We start from the raw sequence: 16541 nt of genomic DNA, 5'->3' as shown, positions 1-16541 counted from the left end.
CAAAATACAAATGACTATGAACTAAAACACAATACGGTTAAAAAAAACCTGGACAGTTCCAATTCATTACTGATAGAGCATGCTTGAGAAAGGTTGCAAGAATGTGTAAATCAACTACTTGGTCAGATGATAGCAGCTCAGTAAATATGTAATTTGCAATGTACTTTAAAGTTATTTTATAAATAGGACGTCAAGTTGGAGCAGTTAAGAAGAACAAAATGAAAGCATTTCAGATATCATCACTGTGTAAGTTTAAGACTTTTTTTAAAATATGCATGATTGAATTGCTGTTCTACCCCCTCCCCTGACCCACACATTAAAAACATTCATCATTTTACGCGTTTTCGCTGTGCCTCGCGTCTTTGTCGTCACTGTTTTGTACATATTTGACATACCCAAACATCCCTGTTCTCTCATCCCTTTCTGTAATTCTGTTGCTTAGGTTGTCATTTTTTGGTGGTGTTTGGTTGGATTTGTTGTGGTAGAGTTTGGTCGGTTGGTTAGTCCCGATTACTTGGTTTCTTTACTTTCACCTGCCTGTCCACAGGCCTTTCTCTCATACCAACACCCGCATAAACACCGCAAACTTCTCAGTTCCGACCGGTCAACGCTGTCTCACTTTCGCCACTGTCTCTGGACTCCGTCTGTATTTGCCAACTTCTCCGCGCTTCATATTCAAGTTAATTTTACACCAACATAAAATATGTTTGAGAGTTATGATGGCTTCTTGCCCTTATAACTCTCCCTCACTATTCGCAGTCTTAGAATTGTGTGTGTGTGTGTGTGTGTGTGTGTGTGTGTGTGTGTATGTGTGTGTGTTAACTTGCCCCACCCTCTTCACAGAAAAAAATAAATAAAGATTAATGAAAAACTGTATATATGCATGGCAACTAAAATAGGCAACAAAGAATTGCTTGGCAGCGATGACACCGCTAGCATTGACTAGGTAATATGGATTTTAGAGTATCCTCAATTTTAATGCACAGCCAAATTCAAAATCTCATTGAAGCTGGATCAACTAATTTGTAAATTTCACCACAGACAGTGGGGAGAGTTTTTTTCATGTACCTTTTGAATGAGAGTATGTTAGATGGTATCTCCAGCATATCAAGTGTACATCACCCACACTGGACAGGTAAGACTTTTAACAGTGTCATCTGTAAGTTCTTTACTTTTTTGTTGTTGTTGTTAGTCTACATTTGATTTGTGAAATAAGCCATTATATTAGAAGTATTTTTATGTCAAAACGCCATATTTGGGTTACTGAAGTTCCAGCCATTTCTCAGGTAATCACCACAAGAGGGCGCACTATATTGGCAGCGGACGTGAGGGCTAAAATTTGTGTTATTGCCACTGGCTTACATGAAGCAGTGAATTAGCATACAAGCCTTTCAAAGCCAGCTGAATATTATAAATAGCTATAAGATTTATCATTCAGTTATGCCAAAGGCACTACTTTCACATACACATAAGCATATGTTCTACATCTTCAAAATATTTGACTTTCAAAAATCCAGAGGAACTACACCAAATACCTTTATAAAGTTGATCTTTTATGTGGAATTCTACAAGTTTGATGTCTTTCTCAATTCAATGTACTGGAGTCAGCTAGCTAGGTCAGAGCTAAGTGATGTCAATTTAATTGACTAATAAAAGCACTCCTCATTGTTGATAAATACAAAGACCATTGTCAGGTTATTAGTGATAGTCACACACTACATTATTTGCTTTAACTAGATGTGATTTTAATCATATATATTCGATACCACCTGTTGCATTTAGACTAGGATTTTGGCTACCGTCTCCCACCATGGGAGATGAGTCAAAATGGTCTCACTGCTAGGCTACAGACTATGCCATATCTAATATCAATGTTGATGTGAACTTCTGACAAGTGATTGTTTTGGTGTTTTCATGACCAGTCAAATGAATCAATTTCCTTCTTGGGTGGGAAGAATACCATGCTATCAAAATAAGCACTGCTAAACAATACCAGGGTCAGTTTTGTTGTCATTGTTGTGCATAGGTGCTAGAGGGTGAACTCTGAATATATAAACATCTTGTAAACTGCACATACTGGTTCTGTGTATAAACAAACACATGTACAAATTCATCTGAAGTTGATAAACAACTAGCCTAGACTGTAGGCTTGTAGATTTGGGCTATGACCCGTCTCAAGTTATTTATAGAATTGTGCTAACAGTGTTGGATTCAAACCTAAAATTAAAATTATTTTGAATAGCAGTGGCTCACTTAGATGCGTCCAAGTCCATATAAAATCTACCCTGTGATTGGCTGATCATTAAATATGGTAATGATGTTCATGTCACACAGCTCCACCTACCCTGTTGATTCTAATCATGTGGTGATACCACTGACAAAGGTAAATTTGAAACCCTATAAGAATTTGTGCCCATTTTCTGGCTGTTGCTTCAAAAAAGTAAAGCATTGAAAGCACGATATGATATGAGACATGATAGCCAATATCAACAGTGGTGCATCTAGGCTATGAAATATTAAATGATCAACATGATTATCCTCCCATACGTAAATAAAAGGCAAGGTGAAATGTGCTTGGTCAGGTATTTATTATAGATATATTGATAGGATTTGTCAAAATTGCTGGCTTCATTAGATGGATGATAGTGGAGATTCCCATTATCAACTGGGAACACACTTGGCCCAAATGCATTCACACTCCTGGATGTCAGCTGTACATACTGCACATTCATTTTAGACAAAAATCTGGCCTCAGTTACAGACAATGTCAAAGAAGACAATTACAAATCTGAAATAATTGTACATATTCTTTTAATTCTCTTGATACCTCTCTGCAGTCAATTCAAATGCACTACAGTACAGACTCTTTACATATTCACAACTCTCAAAAAGTTCATCAAAAAAAAAAGAAGAAACAAAAATCTGTCCAAAAATATTAGTGATATCAAGACCTGATTATTATTACTATAATTGCTATTCTTTATCAACCTACAATTGTTATTCTTAATCAACCTAGGGGAGACTTGATGGCATACATGACGGCAGGTAGGTAGGTTTGGTTTGGTGTTTATTGACACATTTTTATGTGTTGAAGTTTCTCGTGTTTGTTAAACTTTTCACTTTTTTGATGTGTCTAAGTATTTTGATGTTACGGATTTGAAAAGGAAATAGACAACTATAAAATAAAGATAAAACTACACATCACAAAGAATGCCATATTTGTCACGAAGGTTTCCTGATAAAAATATTTCCTGTGTTTTATTTGTGTGTAAATGATTTCTTGATTTCTTGTGATCATTTAGGTAGATATGTCAACCAAGTAACAAAATAAAAACTCAATTGTATTTATGGTCTGGAGAGATCATATAGAATGTGGGCTGGATTTGATATGGATGAAACAAATTGGGAATTTTGGAGATTCTTGTGCTGTTTAGTTAGGCAGGTAATAATAGAGAATACACTATTCCTAGTTGCATTCTGTTGCTAAGGATTCATTTTTGATCTTGGGAGAAAAACAAACAAATGTATACTTGTATAAAATGTTTTGGTACACAAATCTGTATTTGCACACTGTCAGTGTTGAAACCACTGTCCTGGCAGCAACAATAGGTCAAAGTTAAAACTGTTATCATGGAAACAAAGGGTCATAGATGAAAGTTATCATGGTAACAAAAGGTCAAACTTGAAACTGTTACCATGGTAACAAAAGTCATAGATGAAACTGAAACCCCAACAACAATACCCTGTACAGTATAATGGAAGACAATGTGTTACTATCATATGAGCTTCTTATCCAGCCCAAGAATGGGAGGAGAAATATTCAACTTTTGATTCCTCTTGGTTAACAGGAAATCAGATTTCACAAGTATGCAATGTCTTTCAAATGGAAATTTTACAAAACATTGCAAGACATGTGTTGTTCCTTGAATAGAAACACACTGTAAGCGTGTTATAACAAAGTATCGCTCGCTCTCTTACATTTATTGGTATAAGTACTATTGTAATATTATTACTGTACATACGCTATTTTGGTTTCAGTATTTCAAGAGTCAAACTGATTGGATTCCACTTGATTAAAACCAGTCCTTTCACTGTACGAAAGGCACTGGAGGTAAACATGTGACTATGGAAGTGACCTTAGACAAAGTGGATATCAAATTGTGGAGAATGAGTGAACAAGTTAAAGTACACCTGTGTGTGTGCAACTTTTTGTACTTGCAAGTGTATAAGTGGCTAAACTTTGACCTAAACCAAACTTTGTACACTGCATTACACAGTTCTATATTAAACATGCATGCCATCATGGAAACTATATCAGAAACCCCCCCCCCCCCTTGATTTGTGACCTTTGACCTTTTCAACATCTCAAACACAAAACTGAAAACACAGTTGACAGAAAATTCCCCAGACTCGGTGGGATAAACAAAAAATTGAATTATTTCTATATACGTTTCAAAAGGAGAGTTTGGTTACCTGGATGTGTGTACTAATCTTGTACTACATGAAAGACGTACTATTAATGTAAAACATGACATGAAATGACATGACCACTGCCTTGTCAAATCTCCCCTTCCCTGTAACCTAAACACTGGCAGAGTATTAAAGTGAGAATCAGTAAATAGTTCTTGCAAAATTGTCTTTAAAGATGCGTATTAGTGCATTTGAACTATCCGAAAATACATTTATGTGATCATATCCAAGAGATGGAATCTACAAAATTTACATAATTTCAATTGTAAGCCTGTAAAAAAATTCAGTCCTAATATCTCTATCTTTATACTTGACATGATTTGGTAAGTATTTTGTAAAACTGTATTTTTATTTCTGTCTTCATCTATCACTCTTTAAACATACCAATGTCATCAACACATTCACACGACGATGTTGGGAACCTGAGATCTAGTGGTTTTTAAAAAATATTTTAAGTGTCCTACATTGTGTGTGTGTGTGTGTGTGTGTGTGTGTGTGTGTGTGTGTATGTGTGCATGGATATGTGTGTGCGCATGTATGTACATGTATTGCAGTATATACGTATGTTTGTGTGTGTGTGTGTGTGTGTTGTATGTATTTATATGTGCGTGTGTGTGTGTGTGTGTGTGTGTGTGTGGACATTTGGCTGCAGAAGTTCATCTACATATTTCTTAAAAATTCATGATTTAAAGTCAACACTCCATTTTCTCAATCAAATTCTCTCCAAGATAAAAACCTCGTAATTTTGACACTGAAAACAAATCTTCTCTGTCTCTCTCTCTCTCTCTCTCTCTCTCGGTATACATTATTTTGTGAAGGCACATTTGTATGGGAATCCATCCCTTGACAATTGAATGAGAACACACCATAACAGAAATCACTCCTGGTTTCATGACCACACATTGTTTGACATTCCAAAGACTATACAAATTTCCTTTTGATGGAATAATGTATAAGATATATATGTTTTTAAGACTCTGGCTAATCAAAGAATGACTACACTGATAATTACTGTTAAAACTCTTGTCACTATTATTTGTAATATGCCTTCCTTCTTTTCACAAATTTTATACTTAAAGAATTATTAGCACCAAGTATCGTCTCAATAATGCCACGGTATGTTTTTGAGACTACATTGCGCAAACCTCCCCCCATATTTTCTGTAAACCTGTAGTTGGCACTTCACAATTGTATATACTGTCCTATTTCAGACATCAGTGAGACTACACTGTGTGTTTTTTTTAGTCAGCTTAATCCAAGTCTTGGGTTTGTAGTGGAACTGCAGTACCATTTCTTTGCACTCATGAAGTTGTCAGAGTATGGATAACCAATACAGATCTCAATATGGCTCACAAGTCAGATTAAGGATAACCACTACCCCTCCATACTTCTGCTGTTCAACTTGGTCCATGTTCAGTTTTCAGATTGACTTCTTTCAGTGTGGTACTCTGTATACACTACTGAGGCTGTACCATTAGGGACATTAGGGGCATAGGGGTGGAAAAGGAGTTTTTGAGGGATAGCAGGGATTACCCACTTACCACACAAACTTATACACAGACTGTGTGATACAGGAAGGCACAGCAAAGTGAAAGAAATTGTACTTTCAAAAGTGGAACTTCTGAGTTCTAAGTCAGAATATCTGATGGAAAATCTAAACACATACTGAGAAAGGAGAAAACTGTTAGATTTGGTTGTCAACTGATAGATCAAAGGAACATGGATGTCTTCAGTTTGGTTTCACACCCCCCCCCCCCCCCGATAAGTTGTACTTTAATTGTGACCTTTCTGTGAGCGTTAATCTAAAATGTTGTGTGATACCAAAAGTTTTATTAGTAAATTTAAAAATCTAGCACTCTTTTCATTTCAGTTCAGCACTTTTTTAGCACTTTGATTAAGTCCCTGATGAAACATTCATAGATGAGAAATTAGGTTGTAGATGTTTATAGCTGTCTTTGTTCCCTTGTGTGACAGAAATCACATCAATCAAACAGTTTTCTTCTAACTACTTTGTGCTGTCTTCTTAGTTGAGTACTTTCAGTTTCTAGAGAGTGAGCTAACTCGGATCAAGTTTTTTAAAGCGGAAGACTTGGACAGAACTTGGATTCTTGAAGATTCTTGAAGACACTTGTGGTGGTAGTGGATATACTAATTAGTTGCTGAATAATCTGTGAAGCTAGTTAGACTGGTGGTTCCTGAAATAAATCAATAAAGAAACCAAATAAAGTGTAAGCTAGGGGCTATGAATTGTACATAATTTGAAACCAGGGTACTGATTACAAGTCATATACTGCGGTGTACTGAGCATTACAGATTAGCATAAAAAGTTAGTATCGTATGAGTACTAAGTTTTAACCAATACACACATTATAATTTGATAAGCTGAGAGCTGTCGACTACACACTGTCAGTCTTGTTAACTCTATGATAGATGGCGCTGTTTAGTTTTGTATGCTTTCATAAAAAACATCTTTTTACTGCTTTGTTGTATTACTTTGTATAAGCGCAACACAAACATGTGGCATAGATCAGGTTTTTTGTCTTGGGGGAATTGTTTTGCATTGTATACAATTTGACAGGGACAAAGGGCAGCACCATTGATATGTATTGATACAATGTGATACAATGTCTCATATGATGTACAAGTGCTACAGTATCTGTAGTTTCGTTTATACGACTAATCAAGGCAGTTGTTACTAATCAAGGCAGTCGTTAAATAAGGTGTAAGAAAATCTACTAACTTAACTTTTCAAGCTGATCTTGTGTGTGCAAAGCACAATCATAATCTGTTTGGGTTATTGAGTGCTGACAACCTGTGTTTTGTCCATAATGTCATTCCACTTGTGTGCGTCATGTATTCCTGTGTGCGTCATGTTCACAGTATATATCGGAGTACTTTTTTGTAGCAGTAGCAAGTTTTAATTGTGAACAATTTGTGATGGCACATGGCTATCAAAAGTGCAATACATCACATACATGTACAATAGCTGTTTAAAGTGACAAGTTCAGAATGTGGCCAAAATATCTCAAAATACATCTCTACAGCGAATAATGAATCGTGAATAATGTATATCAACACCAGAGGGCGCTGTTCGACAGACAGTCCTATTCTCACTTTTTCATTGAACGAATTCACCAGGTGTAGACACACAAGATTGGGACATTTTTGGACATATTTCTAGTAACACATGATGAGGTCTATCTATCTGAGTTGACTGCAAGTCAGAGACATGAGTTTCTGAGGCTCATGAAAGGCATTGAAATCATTACAAATCATTGCCCAGTGCTGATCATCATCCTTGCATACATCTATACATACACAGTATCTATAAATTTGTATTCAAATCATGCTGAACTATACATAGCACACCATGCGTATATCAAGTAAAACATGCTACAATTCTCAGTCTGGTCATGCTGATTATATCAGGGTGAGTTGACAACCATACTAGTTCTGTAGCTGCTACGAGGTGGTGCAGTTCAACATTGGTTGGTAAGATGCCTGGTTTGAGATTCGTATGTTCTTTGCAATTCACTTATAAATAATTGTCATTGACGTAATATTGGCACACATTTCTGACTATTTTGAGACTAGAAAGTAGTTGATTTATTCTAAATCTAAGCTTGTTTCCAATTCGATTGTAAAATATGCTATCCAGATGATGGTCTCTCTCTCTCTCTTAGCAGCCAGATAGCTAGTCAGAGAGTAAGAAAACTCGCATAGTAGAGTTTTGTTTTCCCCATTTTGTATCTAAACAGTATACATACATTGTATAATTTATTTGGTTCATCACATATGGCATCACCAAAGTACTGACATGTACACCTCACAGCAGCCACAGAACAGTGGATATGTGACTGTCTATTTGATAAATCAAATACTATAAACTCTGTATCCCCCACCTTAACACTCAAACCTGCCAATCAGGCTAAACGCTTTAAAATAATATCACCCTAAAAGGAATAAAGGTGAACAATGGTCAATGACAGCTACCTGTATGCATGGATATGATTGGCTACTATAGTCTTTATGCAAATATCCCCACTTCCACTAAAGCACATGATTGGCTCTTTTATGCAAATATCTTTCATACACTAAGACATGATTGGCTCTTCTATTTACGCAAATATGTTTCATCCACTAAAGCATGTGATTGGCTCTATTATTTGCTGTGCAAATATCCCCTTCCACTAAAGAACATGATTGGCTCCTTCTAGTCTATGCAAATACCCTCCAACTAAAGCGCTTGATTGGCTGATTCATTCCCTATGTAAATATCCCATAGTAGACATATCAGTTAAATACATGTAAATGGAACACTGACATCTTTAGTTATCCGGTACTTGACTTCTAGTTCATAGAATTCAAAACTTTAATCAGCAAATAATGAATAAGAATTGATTGCAATAGAATCCTTGACAACAAATCATAAAATAAACACATTACTGTAGACAAATTGATTAATTTATTTCACAAGGCATTGACACAATTTTAGTATCTAGTGTATCTGTAAACAACGTAGTGTCTGGGAAGGAGGTCTATATTGGTACCCAAGTTTTAGAAATTGAACACTAATGATTAAAATGCAAACTTTCTTGAGGTGTAAACTGGCTTTTTGTGTTGTTTTAGCAGTCTGTCCCTTGTTAAGGACGTTTTCATAAACTATGGGTTCTGGACATTTCATGATGTTATATCACCTACAATTACTTGCAATTTCAGAGATACATCAAGTGGATCTTGTGCATTTATAGGGTATCTTTGCTGTGTGGGACATTGCATGATGGGAGTCAGCAGAAATAATATATTCATGGTTGAACAATGAATATTCATGAGTTTTGAATGCTTCTTCCCTTCTATATAATGTAAAACATGTCATGAATATTCATTTGCAACAATGAATATATTATTTCTGCGGACTTCCAATGGCCCCAACAGCATGAAATAATTATCCAGAACCCATAGGTTATGAAACTGCCTTTATTTCCTTGAGTGGTATTCTCCCAGGCTTTAATCAAACTATGTCTACCCATGATAGTCAAGTGGCATGCACCAAACACCTTACTATCAAGTAATTGATGGACACCTCTGTCAGTTTGTTTCTGATTGGTGTTATAGTACTAGGGTCAAATTGAATCCCCTGTTTAACTACTATTTACCCATGCAGTCTTATAAATGAGAACCTTGTATGACATAATTGGTATGTGATGAATTTAACCTCCTGTATGATTGTGACAAGGACTAAATACTCCCCCCAAGGAGTTAATTACGATAAATCAAACCATAGTAAACCGTGTGAAGAATAATATGCATTAATAGTGACTGTTTTTGTAAAGGTTTGGGTATTCATGTAACTGCAAGAAGAAATCTGTATTAATTTCAACACCTTGTACCATTATTTTGTTATGGAAATCTTGGTTAAATATGTGGAGAACTCCAGTATATTTACCTATTTACCACCGGTAACAAAAACATAGTGGGAAAGGACTATTAATGAAAATAAGTATATTGACAAGGATTCTATTACAAAACACTTATTTTGATGACAATTACTTTGACACCAGGAAGTCCTATTTATTGTATTGATATCACTACTTACATCCAAGTCCATGTTTGATATAGCAGAATGTTGCATGTTATCCCAACAGGTTGCATAGTATCTCACGTCTCTATCACAATCCTCCTTCATATTAGCAACAACAGATTGAAGTTCCTCACTTAGTGGGTTATCTTTACTATTGAAATACTCTGCAAAGAAATGATGAAACATTGAAAGTGAAATGGGTATACCCTGATATCAGTTGCAGTGTTACATATGTCCCATATGATTGTCACCTTTGTGCCAGGTTTGAAAGAAATTGGATATTGCATGTCTGAGAAATAACATTACGGACGGACAGGACCCATTGTGATAGTCCCCCCTTTGAGGACTAACTACATAGAACCCATGGTACATAGAGGGAGGACTCTATCATAAACTAAATAGAACTCTTGGTACAAGAAGGGAGAAGTCAAGAGTAAACATAATATAAGTTTGCAGCTTGTTGTTCATGCTCTTTCTCATGGGAAGAGCTGAAGCATCTTGAAATAGACATGGTTGCATGTTAAAATGGCAAGGAAACCCCTACTACACCATCAACTATGAGAGCATCAGTAGATGATGTTTAATGTCATAGAAACCATGCATCTAACATTATATTACAATAGTCTAATTAATCAAGGTTTGTGGTAGAATTGTCACTGGAGTAAAAGTCATCCTGTACCACTTTTAATAAAACTATTTGATGTTAACCTACCTGAGTGTATAACCTCGTTTGCCATTGCCCTTGCTACACAAATACGTACATTAGGTACACTATCACTTGATAACTTTAGAAGATAGCCTAGTAACTCTGATGCAAACTGTTCCTTGGTGATAGCTTCTTCTGCCAACAGATGTTGACAAATGTGGGCAAATCTGTAACAGTAACATAGAAATAGTGTAATGATAAGAATAGCCAGATGTGTAAAACACCAGGTGCACTCCTAACCAGGTGATGCTACAAGATTGGAAAAATAAATAGTTGAGTTATTCTAAACGGCTTCAGCCAATCACAGAGCCTCTTCTGTGAAATCTACCAATCATACAGCATTTCTTGTGACACCTTCTATTCAAAAAGTCTCTTACAAAATCTACCAATCACAAAGCTTTTTTTGAAATCCACCAAATGAACACAATGATGACATCTATCAGTCTACATACATTACAAGTGGACAAAGTTCGTTGCACTCACAAAGTTCAGAATACATAGTGACTTCATTTTAAAATTCATAGTATTACAGATTATCTTATATCAATATTGTTTGATTCACTTATTGCATTCACCTCAGGCTATAAAATGACCTAATCTTAATTTAAAACACTGTTTCTCAGGTTAACACACTTGTAACACAATGAATATCACAATTGATTATCAGTGACAGTTGTTACTATTATTACTGTAACTGATACTCTCTATACATATCATCAACTATTATAACTTGGTGGGAGAGATCAACATAGGTTTTTATCAAGGCCAAAAAAGTTTACAGCTTTTCTTATTTTTATCTCATCCGTCCATAAATAACTTTATTTCAAGACTTGTACAGCAAGGCCAAGTAAGTATGGAACTTCTCTCATTTTATTCTCATTGGGCCATAAATAACGGTATTTAAAATATGTACAGCTATCCTTATGTCTTGGCAGCTCACTAATAGATTTAATACCGTATAGCAGTTGGAAACAGTGTCTTGATATTACTAATGTCTGCATGCCAACTTTCTATTACTTATCCATATGTATTTACAAATAGCATCTTTACATAAACATATGTATCTAGATATCATTCTTGATGTTTTTCCTTTGTTTCTATGAGGAAAATATGAGTGACCTAAGGGGCCTTTTTGATGACAAGTCGTGACAAAATCCTTAGGTCATGAATAATTTCCAGTTGAATACATTGGACAATAATATACCCAGGTAATTATACATGTGCAAGAAAACACAATAAAACACGGTGATTTTCAATATTTCAAATATCACAGAATCAATGACAAAGACACATGTCGTTCTGATATGAAACAACCAGGGTATCAATCCCATGGTTTTTTGTTTGAACTTGTTCAACTTGGTGTAAATATACTTACGTCTGTCTTCCAAACCATCTATTGCTTTGTGCATATCTATTTACAATATCGTCAATGAATCTTCTGTACAGAGTTCCATCTTCATTTATTGTTTTCAGAGTAAAACTCAACTACAGTGAGAAAAATATACAAAAGTCATTATTGAAATATTCTATTACAACCTTAAATTAACAAAAACTTTTGTGGATTCTTAGTACAAAGAAAACCACACTTGCAGCTAAAACGATGTAGGCTTGGTGTTTCACTCATGTTACATGACAGTTTAATAAACGCCCCCAGACAACTTACAGCTAAAATGATGTAGGCTTGGTGTTTCACTCATGTGACATGACAGTTTAAAACACACCCTCAAGTCCATGTGTAATGTTTTCATTGGAAGCCTGTTTTTACTACACTGTGAAAGAATGGCAATGTTTATCAGTATTCAATGTGATTTGGCAAAGGATCCTGCTGTGTTTGTTGTGTCTCTATTATTGTTAGTCTAGACTTGAAATATATCTATCTTTGTGTAATTTCTCATGAGTTAAACACCACGCCTACATCATTTTAGCTATATTTTGTTGACCATCTTACGACCAGCTGTAAATGTCAGTAATATGGCACAAAGAACTTCATATCAATCTCTTTTGAATTCAAGTACTTTGTAGTAAGTCTTACAAAGACATTAACATGTGAGATGAAGTCAGGACGGAAACGTTAATTTATAAGGCTATGGGAATTTTAACATTTTTTGTTGATCATTTCATAAAATTCACTTTCCGTGAAGATTGAAATAAATACTTCAAAGACTTCAAAGGATAGGTTGAAATTCCAGGACTTTCCAGGGTTGTTTGAAGCCCAGTTTGTAAATGACAATGTGACTGTCATTGAATTTCAGTGACAAATTGTTATACCCATATGTTATGTTATGTTTATTTATTAAAGTGTCATGTGTGGACTTACCCATAGCCACACCCAGCCCCTAGGGCTTACAAGACACTAAAGTAATACAAATCTTTAACTTATGAATAAGTAAGCGTACATATTTAAACATTGTACATAAATTCCTTTCTCTTACAAAAAGCATCGCTAACAATATTTGCTAGATCAAATGGCATGGTTATCATTAAAAATTCTAGGTTTTCGACAACGTCTCTTGTGTCAAAGTGAGGAGATATTTCGCTAGCTTTTGAAAACAGAAACTCTCGAAATTCATGACACCCATAATTTATAAAAAAGAATGATGACACTTCACAACATATCATCCATTCAGCAATGAATAAAACCCCAAATACTTGAACATTTACGCCTACCCTAGTATTCCTTACACCACTAATTACATGACAATTTGTACTAATTATTTTTCAATACATAATTTGCATATTGCTATAAGTCATTTATATACATACATACTTAGTACACATGTACATATATATATATATATATATATATATATATATATATATATATATATATATATATATATATATATATATATATATATATATATATATATATATATATATATATATATATATATATATATATATTACATACATACATACATACATACAGATCATGATCATGATGTACATACATACACTTTCCCATCCCTACAGCACTAGTGAAACTATACTTCAATTGTACTAAAAATGACTTCCCTGTAGTAATAGTGATGTTTTGAGAAAAAACTGTGACATGTTCCCTCGGTAATTAGTTGACAGAAATGGTGAAATAACTTTCCACACAAACACATATTTGGTAGTTAAAATGCACAAAAAATATCAGAAACATGCTCAATTTCAATTTAGATGCCTTAATTTTTAGAAACAAACACATTTATCACATCCTGTGTACTTTTTATTGCTTGCAAGACTTGTACATGGTATAAATAAATAATGGCTCACATACCTTACAAACAATGCCAATACTTATGTAATGATTGAATAAAACATGCATACAATGCGATCAAATTAATCAGAGCTGATAAATTAAGACCTGATCTACTTACTAATTTATATGCCAGACTTCTGACTTCTGCCACTCTGTCACCAGCCAAGGCAATGGCTATCGGGAAGATATTTTCAATAATATCAGTTGGCTCGTAGAGGTCGCATAGCTGTATAAGTTGCCTGTAATGAAGACACATAGCAGTCCATCAAAGTGAATTCCTAAATGTACTAAGTAGTACACACTGAGTTATTGCGCCACCTGTCCCTCTCCTTCTGACATGACACATAGTTTATTAATTGCCATTAAATCATTCCTCATGTTCTAGGCACATAGGACACTACTTTTAAAAATCTAAATCTTAAATACTTGAATAAAACTTATCTAGTTATCTAGAACTGTATATGTGTCAATTTGTGAATACAGTCCCCTTGTATACCATTGAAGGGTTACACATCTACATTTTCAACCAAGCCTTTCTACAGCAGTTTTTGGGTGCACCCAAATTATGTTACCAAATTATCAATTTGGTTTGCACAACTTCTAGACTATAGATTTCAGATCATTAAACATTATTTCAATATAATGTATGTACTGGTAGTTCTTTATATGAAACAACAGAAGCACAGAATATGTTTACATCTGACCGATGGAAATTTCCAAATAGAAGCCTTGGCTTATGTTAGGAAATCTATTTCTGAATGGGCATCTAGGATGCCAAGTTACCATGTGGCTTCTATTGAGAACTTCTGTCAAACTTTATCGAGCATGCCTATGTTTTGCTAATTAATTATTCATGAGGTATGTCCCTTTAATTAATAGAAAATTAAATTTATTGAGAGTGTGTCATTGAAAGTGTAATGGTACATGTACTAACTAATAACCAATCAATGGCACTGACACACAACTGCTTGTAGTAAATCAGTTCTGTGATAAAATTTGTCAATTTTCAAAGCATTGACGATGTAAGAACATGTAATATAACATACTGCAACAAAATAAAGAACAACACCTCCTTGTGTTTTAAGGTAAATTTCAAACCTAATGATAAATAAATAAATTCAAAATGACCAACAATTAGAGTTACCAGGACTAGTAGCTCCTTGCTTTTCAAATTATGTTGTATGTATGTATGTATGTATGTATGTATGTATGTATGTATGTATGTATGTATGTATGTATGTATGTATGTATGTATGTATGTATGTATTGGTTAAAATTTTAGTACTAAAAAATACTGCATTTTACTAGTGGGAGTAACAGACATTCTCATGAATTAAAGCAGGATTGCCATGACTTGACATGACATGTTACAAAAACAAAATGTACACAATTTCTCTGAATACACTCTATAGCGGTTAAAACTGCATAAGACATTTTAATTCTTTCATTTCAAAACTACCGCTGTGATATACATACATTACAAATGTTCTATTTTTTAATGGTATATTAAAATGCTTTGGTCTTTCATTCTTCAACATGTTTACAAGGTTAGTAAAACAAAGTAACAAATAGTTCTCATTACATCAAGGGTTCTAATATACACTACGGCCACGTCATCACCACATTGCTGTTTTCAACAGGTCAACAAAGCCTATCAACCTGAACAGGTGAAATGTTACCCATAAGTGATAAGATCCCATGGTTGTGGAGCAAGAATTATTGATTACTTTGGTTTTTCTTCGGTTTTTGCAGAAAAAACACACTTTGTATAAAGATGTCCTGAATATGTTTGAATCAAGTACTAGTTACTAGTTAAACCCCAACCCACATTTCTAACATGCACTCTCATATGACATTGAGGGCAGTATCACTATACACCCAACATATCAAGGTTTTTTTTTTACATCAGGACCTCTCTAAACATACAGAAATATATTTCAAGTCAGACAAACTTTGTTTACTACCAAGAAAACCCTTTAATTCATTCGTCTAATAAAAACAAGTGGTATATCAGCAAGGTTAAAATGATACACAAGCTGAGCCATTCAGAGATTAAATAGTTTGATTGCACATCATTAATCATGTCCTGGTAGAGGCAGACAGTGTGTGATAAAGCTACAAACACACATGGCATGGCATGTCAGTAATGGTAACAAGAAACATAGGGATAGCAAAAGTAGGTCTAGGTTAGTGTCCTCAGATGGCCAACTCATTGACTGGGTCAGTTTATACGTACGGGTTGATCATTGGATGGTTTGCGTCAACTTTAGGTATCTAGAAATGATCTTTTGTGTCAGTTTGTGATATAAAGGTGTTCCAAATATGTGAATTTACAAAGTCAACTGACAACATTTGACATTTGTGTAAAAGTTCTTGGTTAGTATTCTCAGATGGCCAACTTATTGCCAATCTGATTAAAATTGATGTAGTGTACACAGTGCAATTTTTTTTTGGCTGTTTACTGTTTTGTTCTTTTGTGAGTTCTCATTACATACATCTGACACAATACCATAGGTTTTCCCTGAGCCACACAAGAG

The 16541-nt window shown here is 34.7% G+C and overlaps 1 protein-coding gene across 2 annotated transcripts in view; it reads right to left on the bottom strand.

The window, feature by feature from the left end:
* Positions 1 to 6242: 6242 nt before the first annotated feature.
* Positions 6243 to 16541, bottom strand: part of LOC144437532 (serine/threonine-protein phosphatase 4 regulatory subunit 1-like) — a 72251-nt gene continuing 61952 nt past the window's right edge. For both annotated transcript variants that reach the window (XM_078126477.1, XM_078126478.1), the window contains 6 exons: positions 14123 to 14243; positions 12133 to 12242; positions 10764 to 10924; positions 10067 to 10215; positions 8373 to 8423; positions 6243 to 6665 (listed from right to left, as the gene is read on the bottom strand). In XM_078126477.1, coding sequence (XP_077982603.1) covers positions 8394 to 8423; positions 10067 to 10215; positions 10764 to 10924; positions 12133 to 12242; positions 14123 to 14243 — 571 coding nt within the window. In that variant the 3' untranslated portion in view covers positions 6243 to 6665; positions 8373 to 8393. The remainder of the gene's footprint in view (positions 6666 to 8372; positions 8424 to 10066; positions 10216 to 10763; positions 10925 to 12132; positions 12243 to 14122; positions 14244 to 16541) is intronic.

This window comes from Glandiceps talaboti, chromosome 7 (genome assembly GCF_964340395.1).
Source record: "Glandiceps talaboti chromosome 7, keGlaTala1.1, whole genome shotgun sequence".
NCBI lineage: Eukaryota > Metazoa > Hemichordata > Enteropneusta > Spengelidae > Glandiceps > Glandiceps talaboti.
Note: the sequence above shows the minus strand (reverse complement) of the source record. Positions and strands in the feature narration are given on the sequence as shown.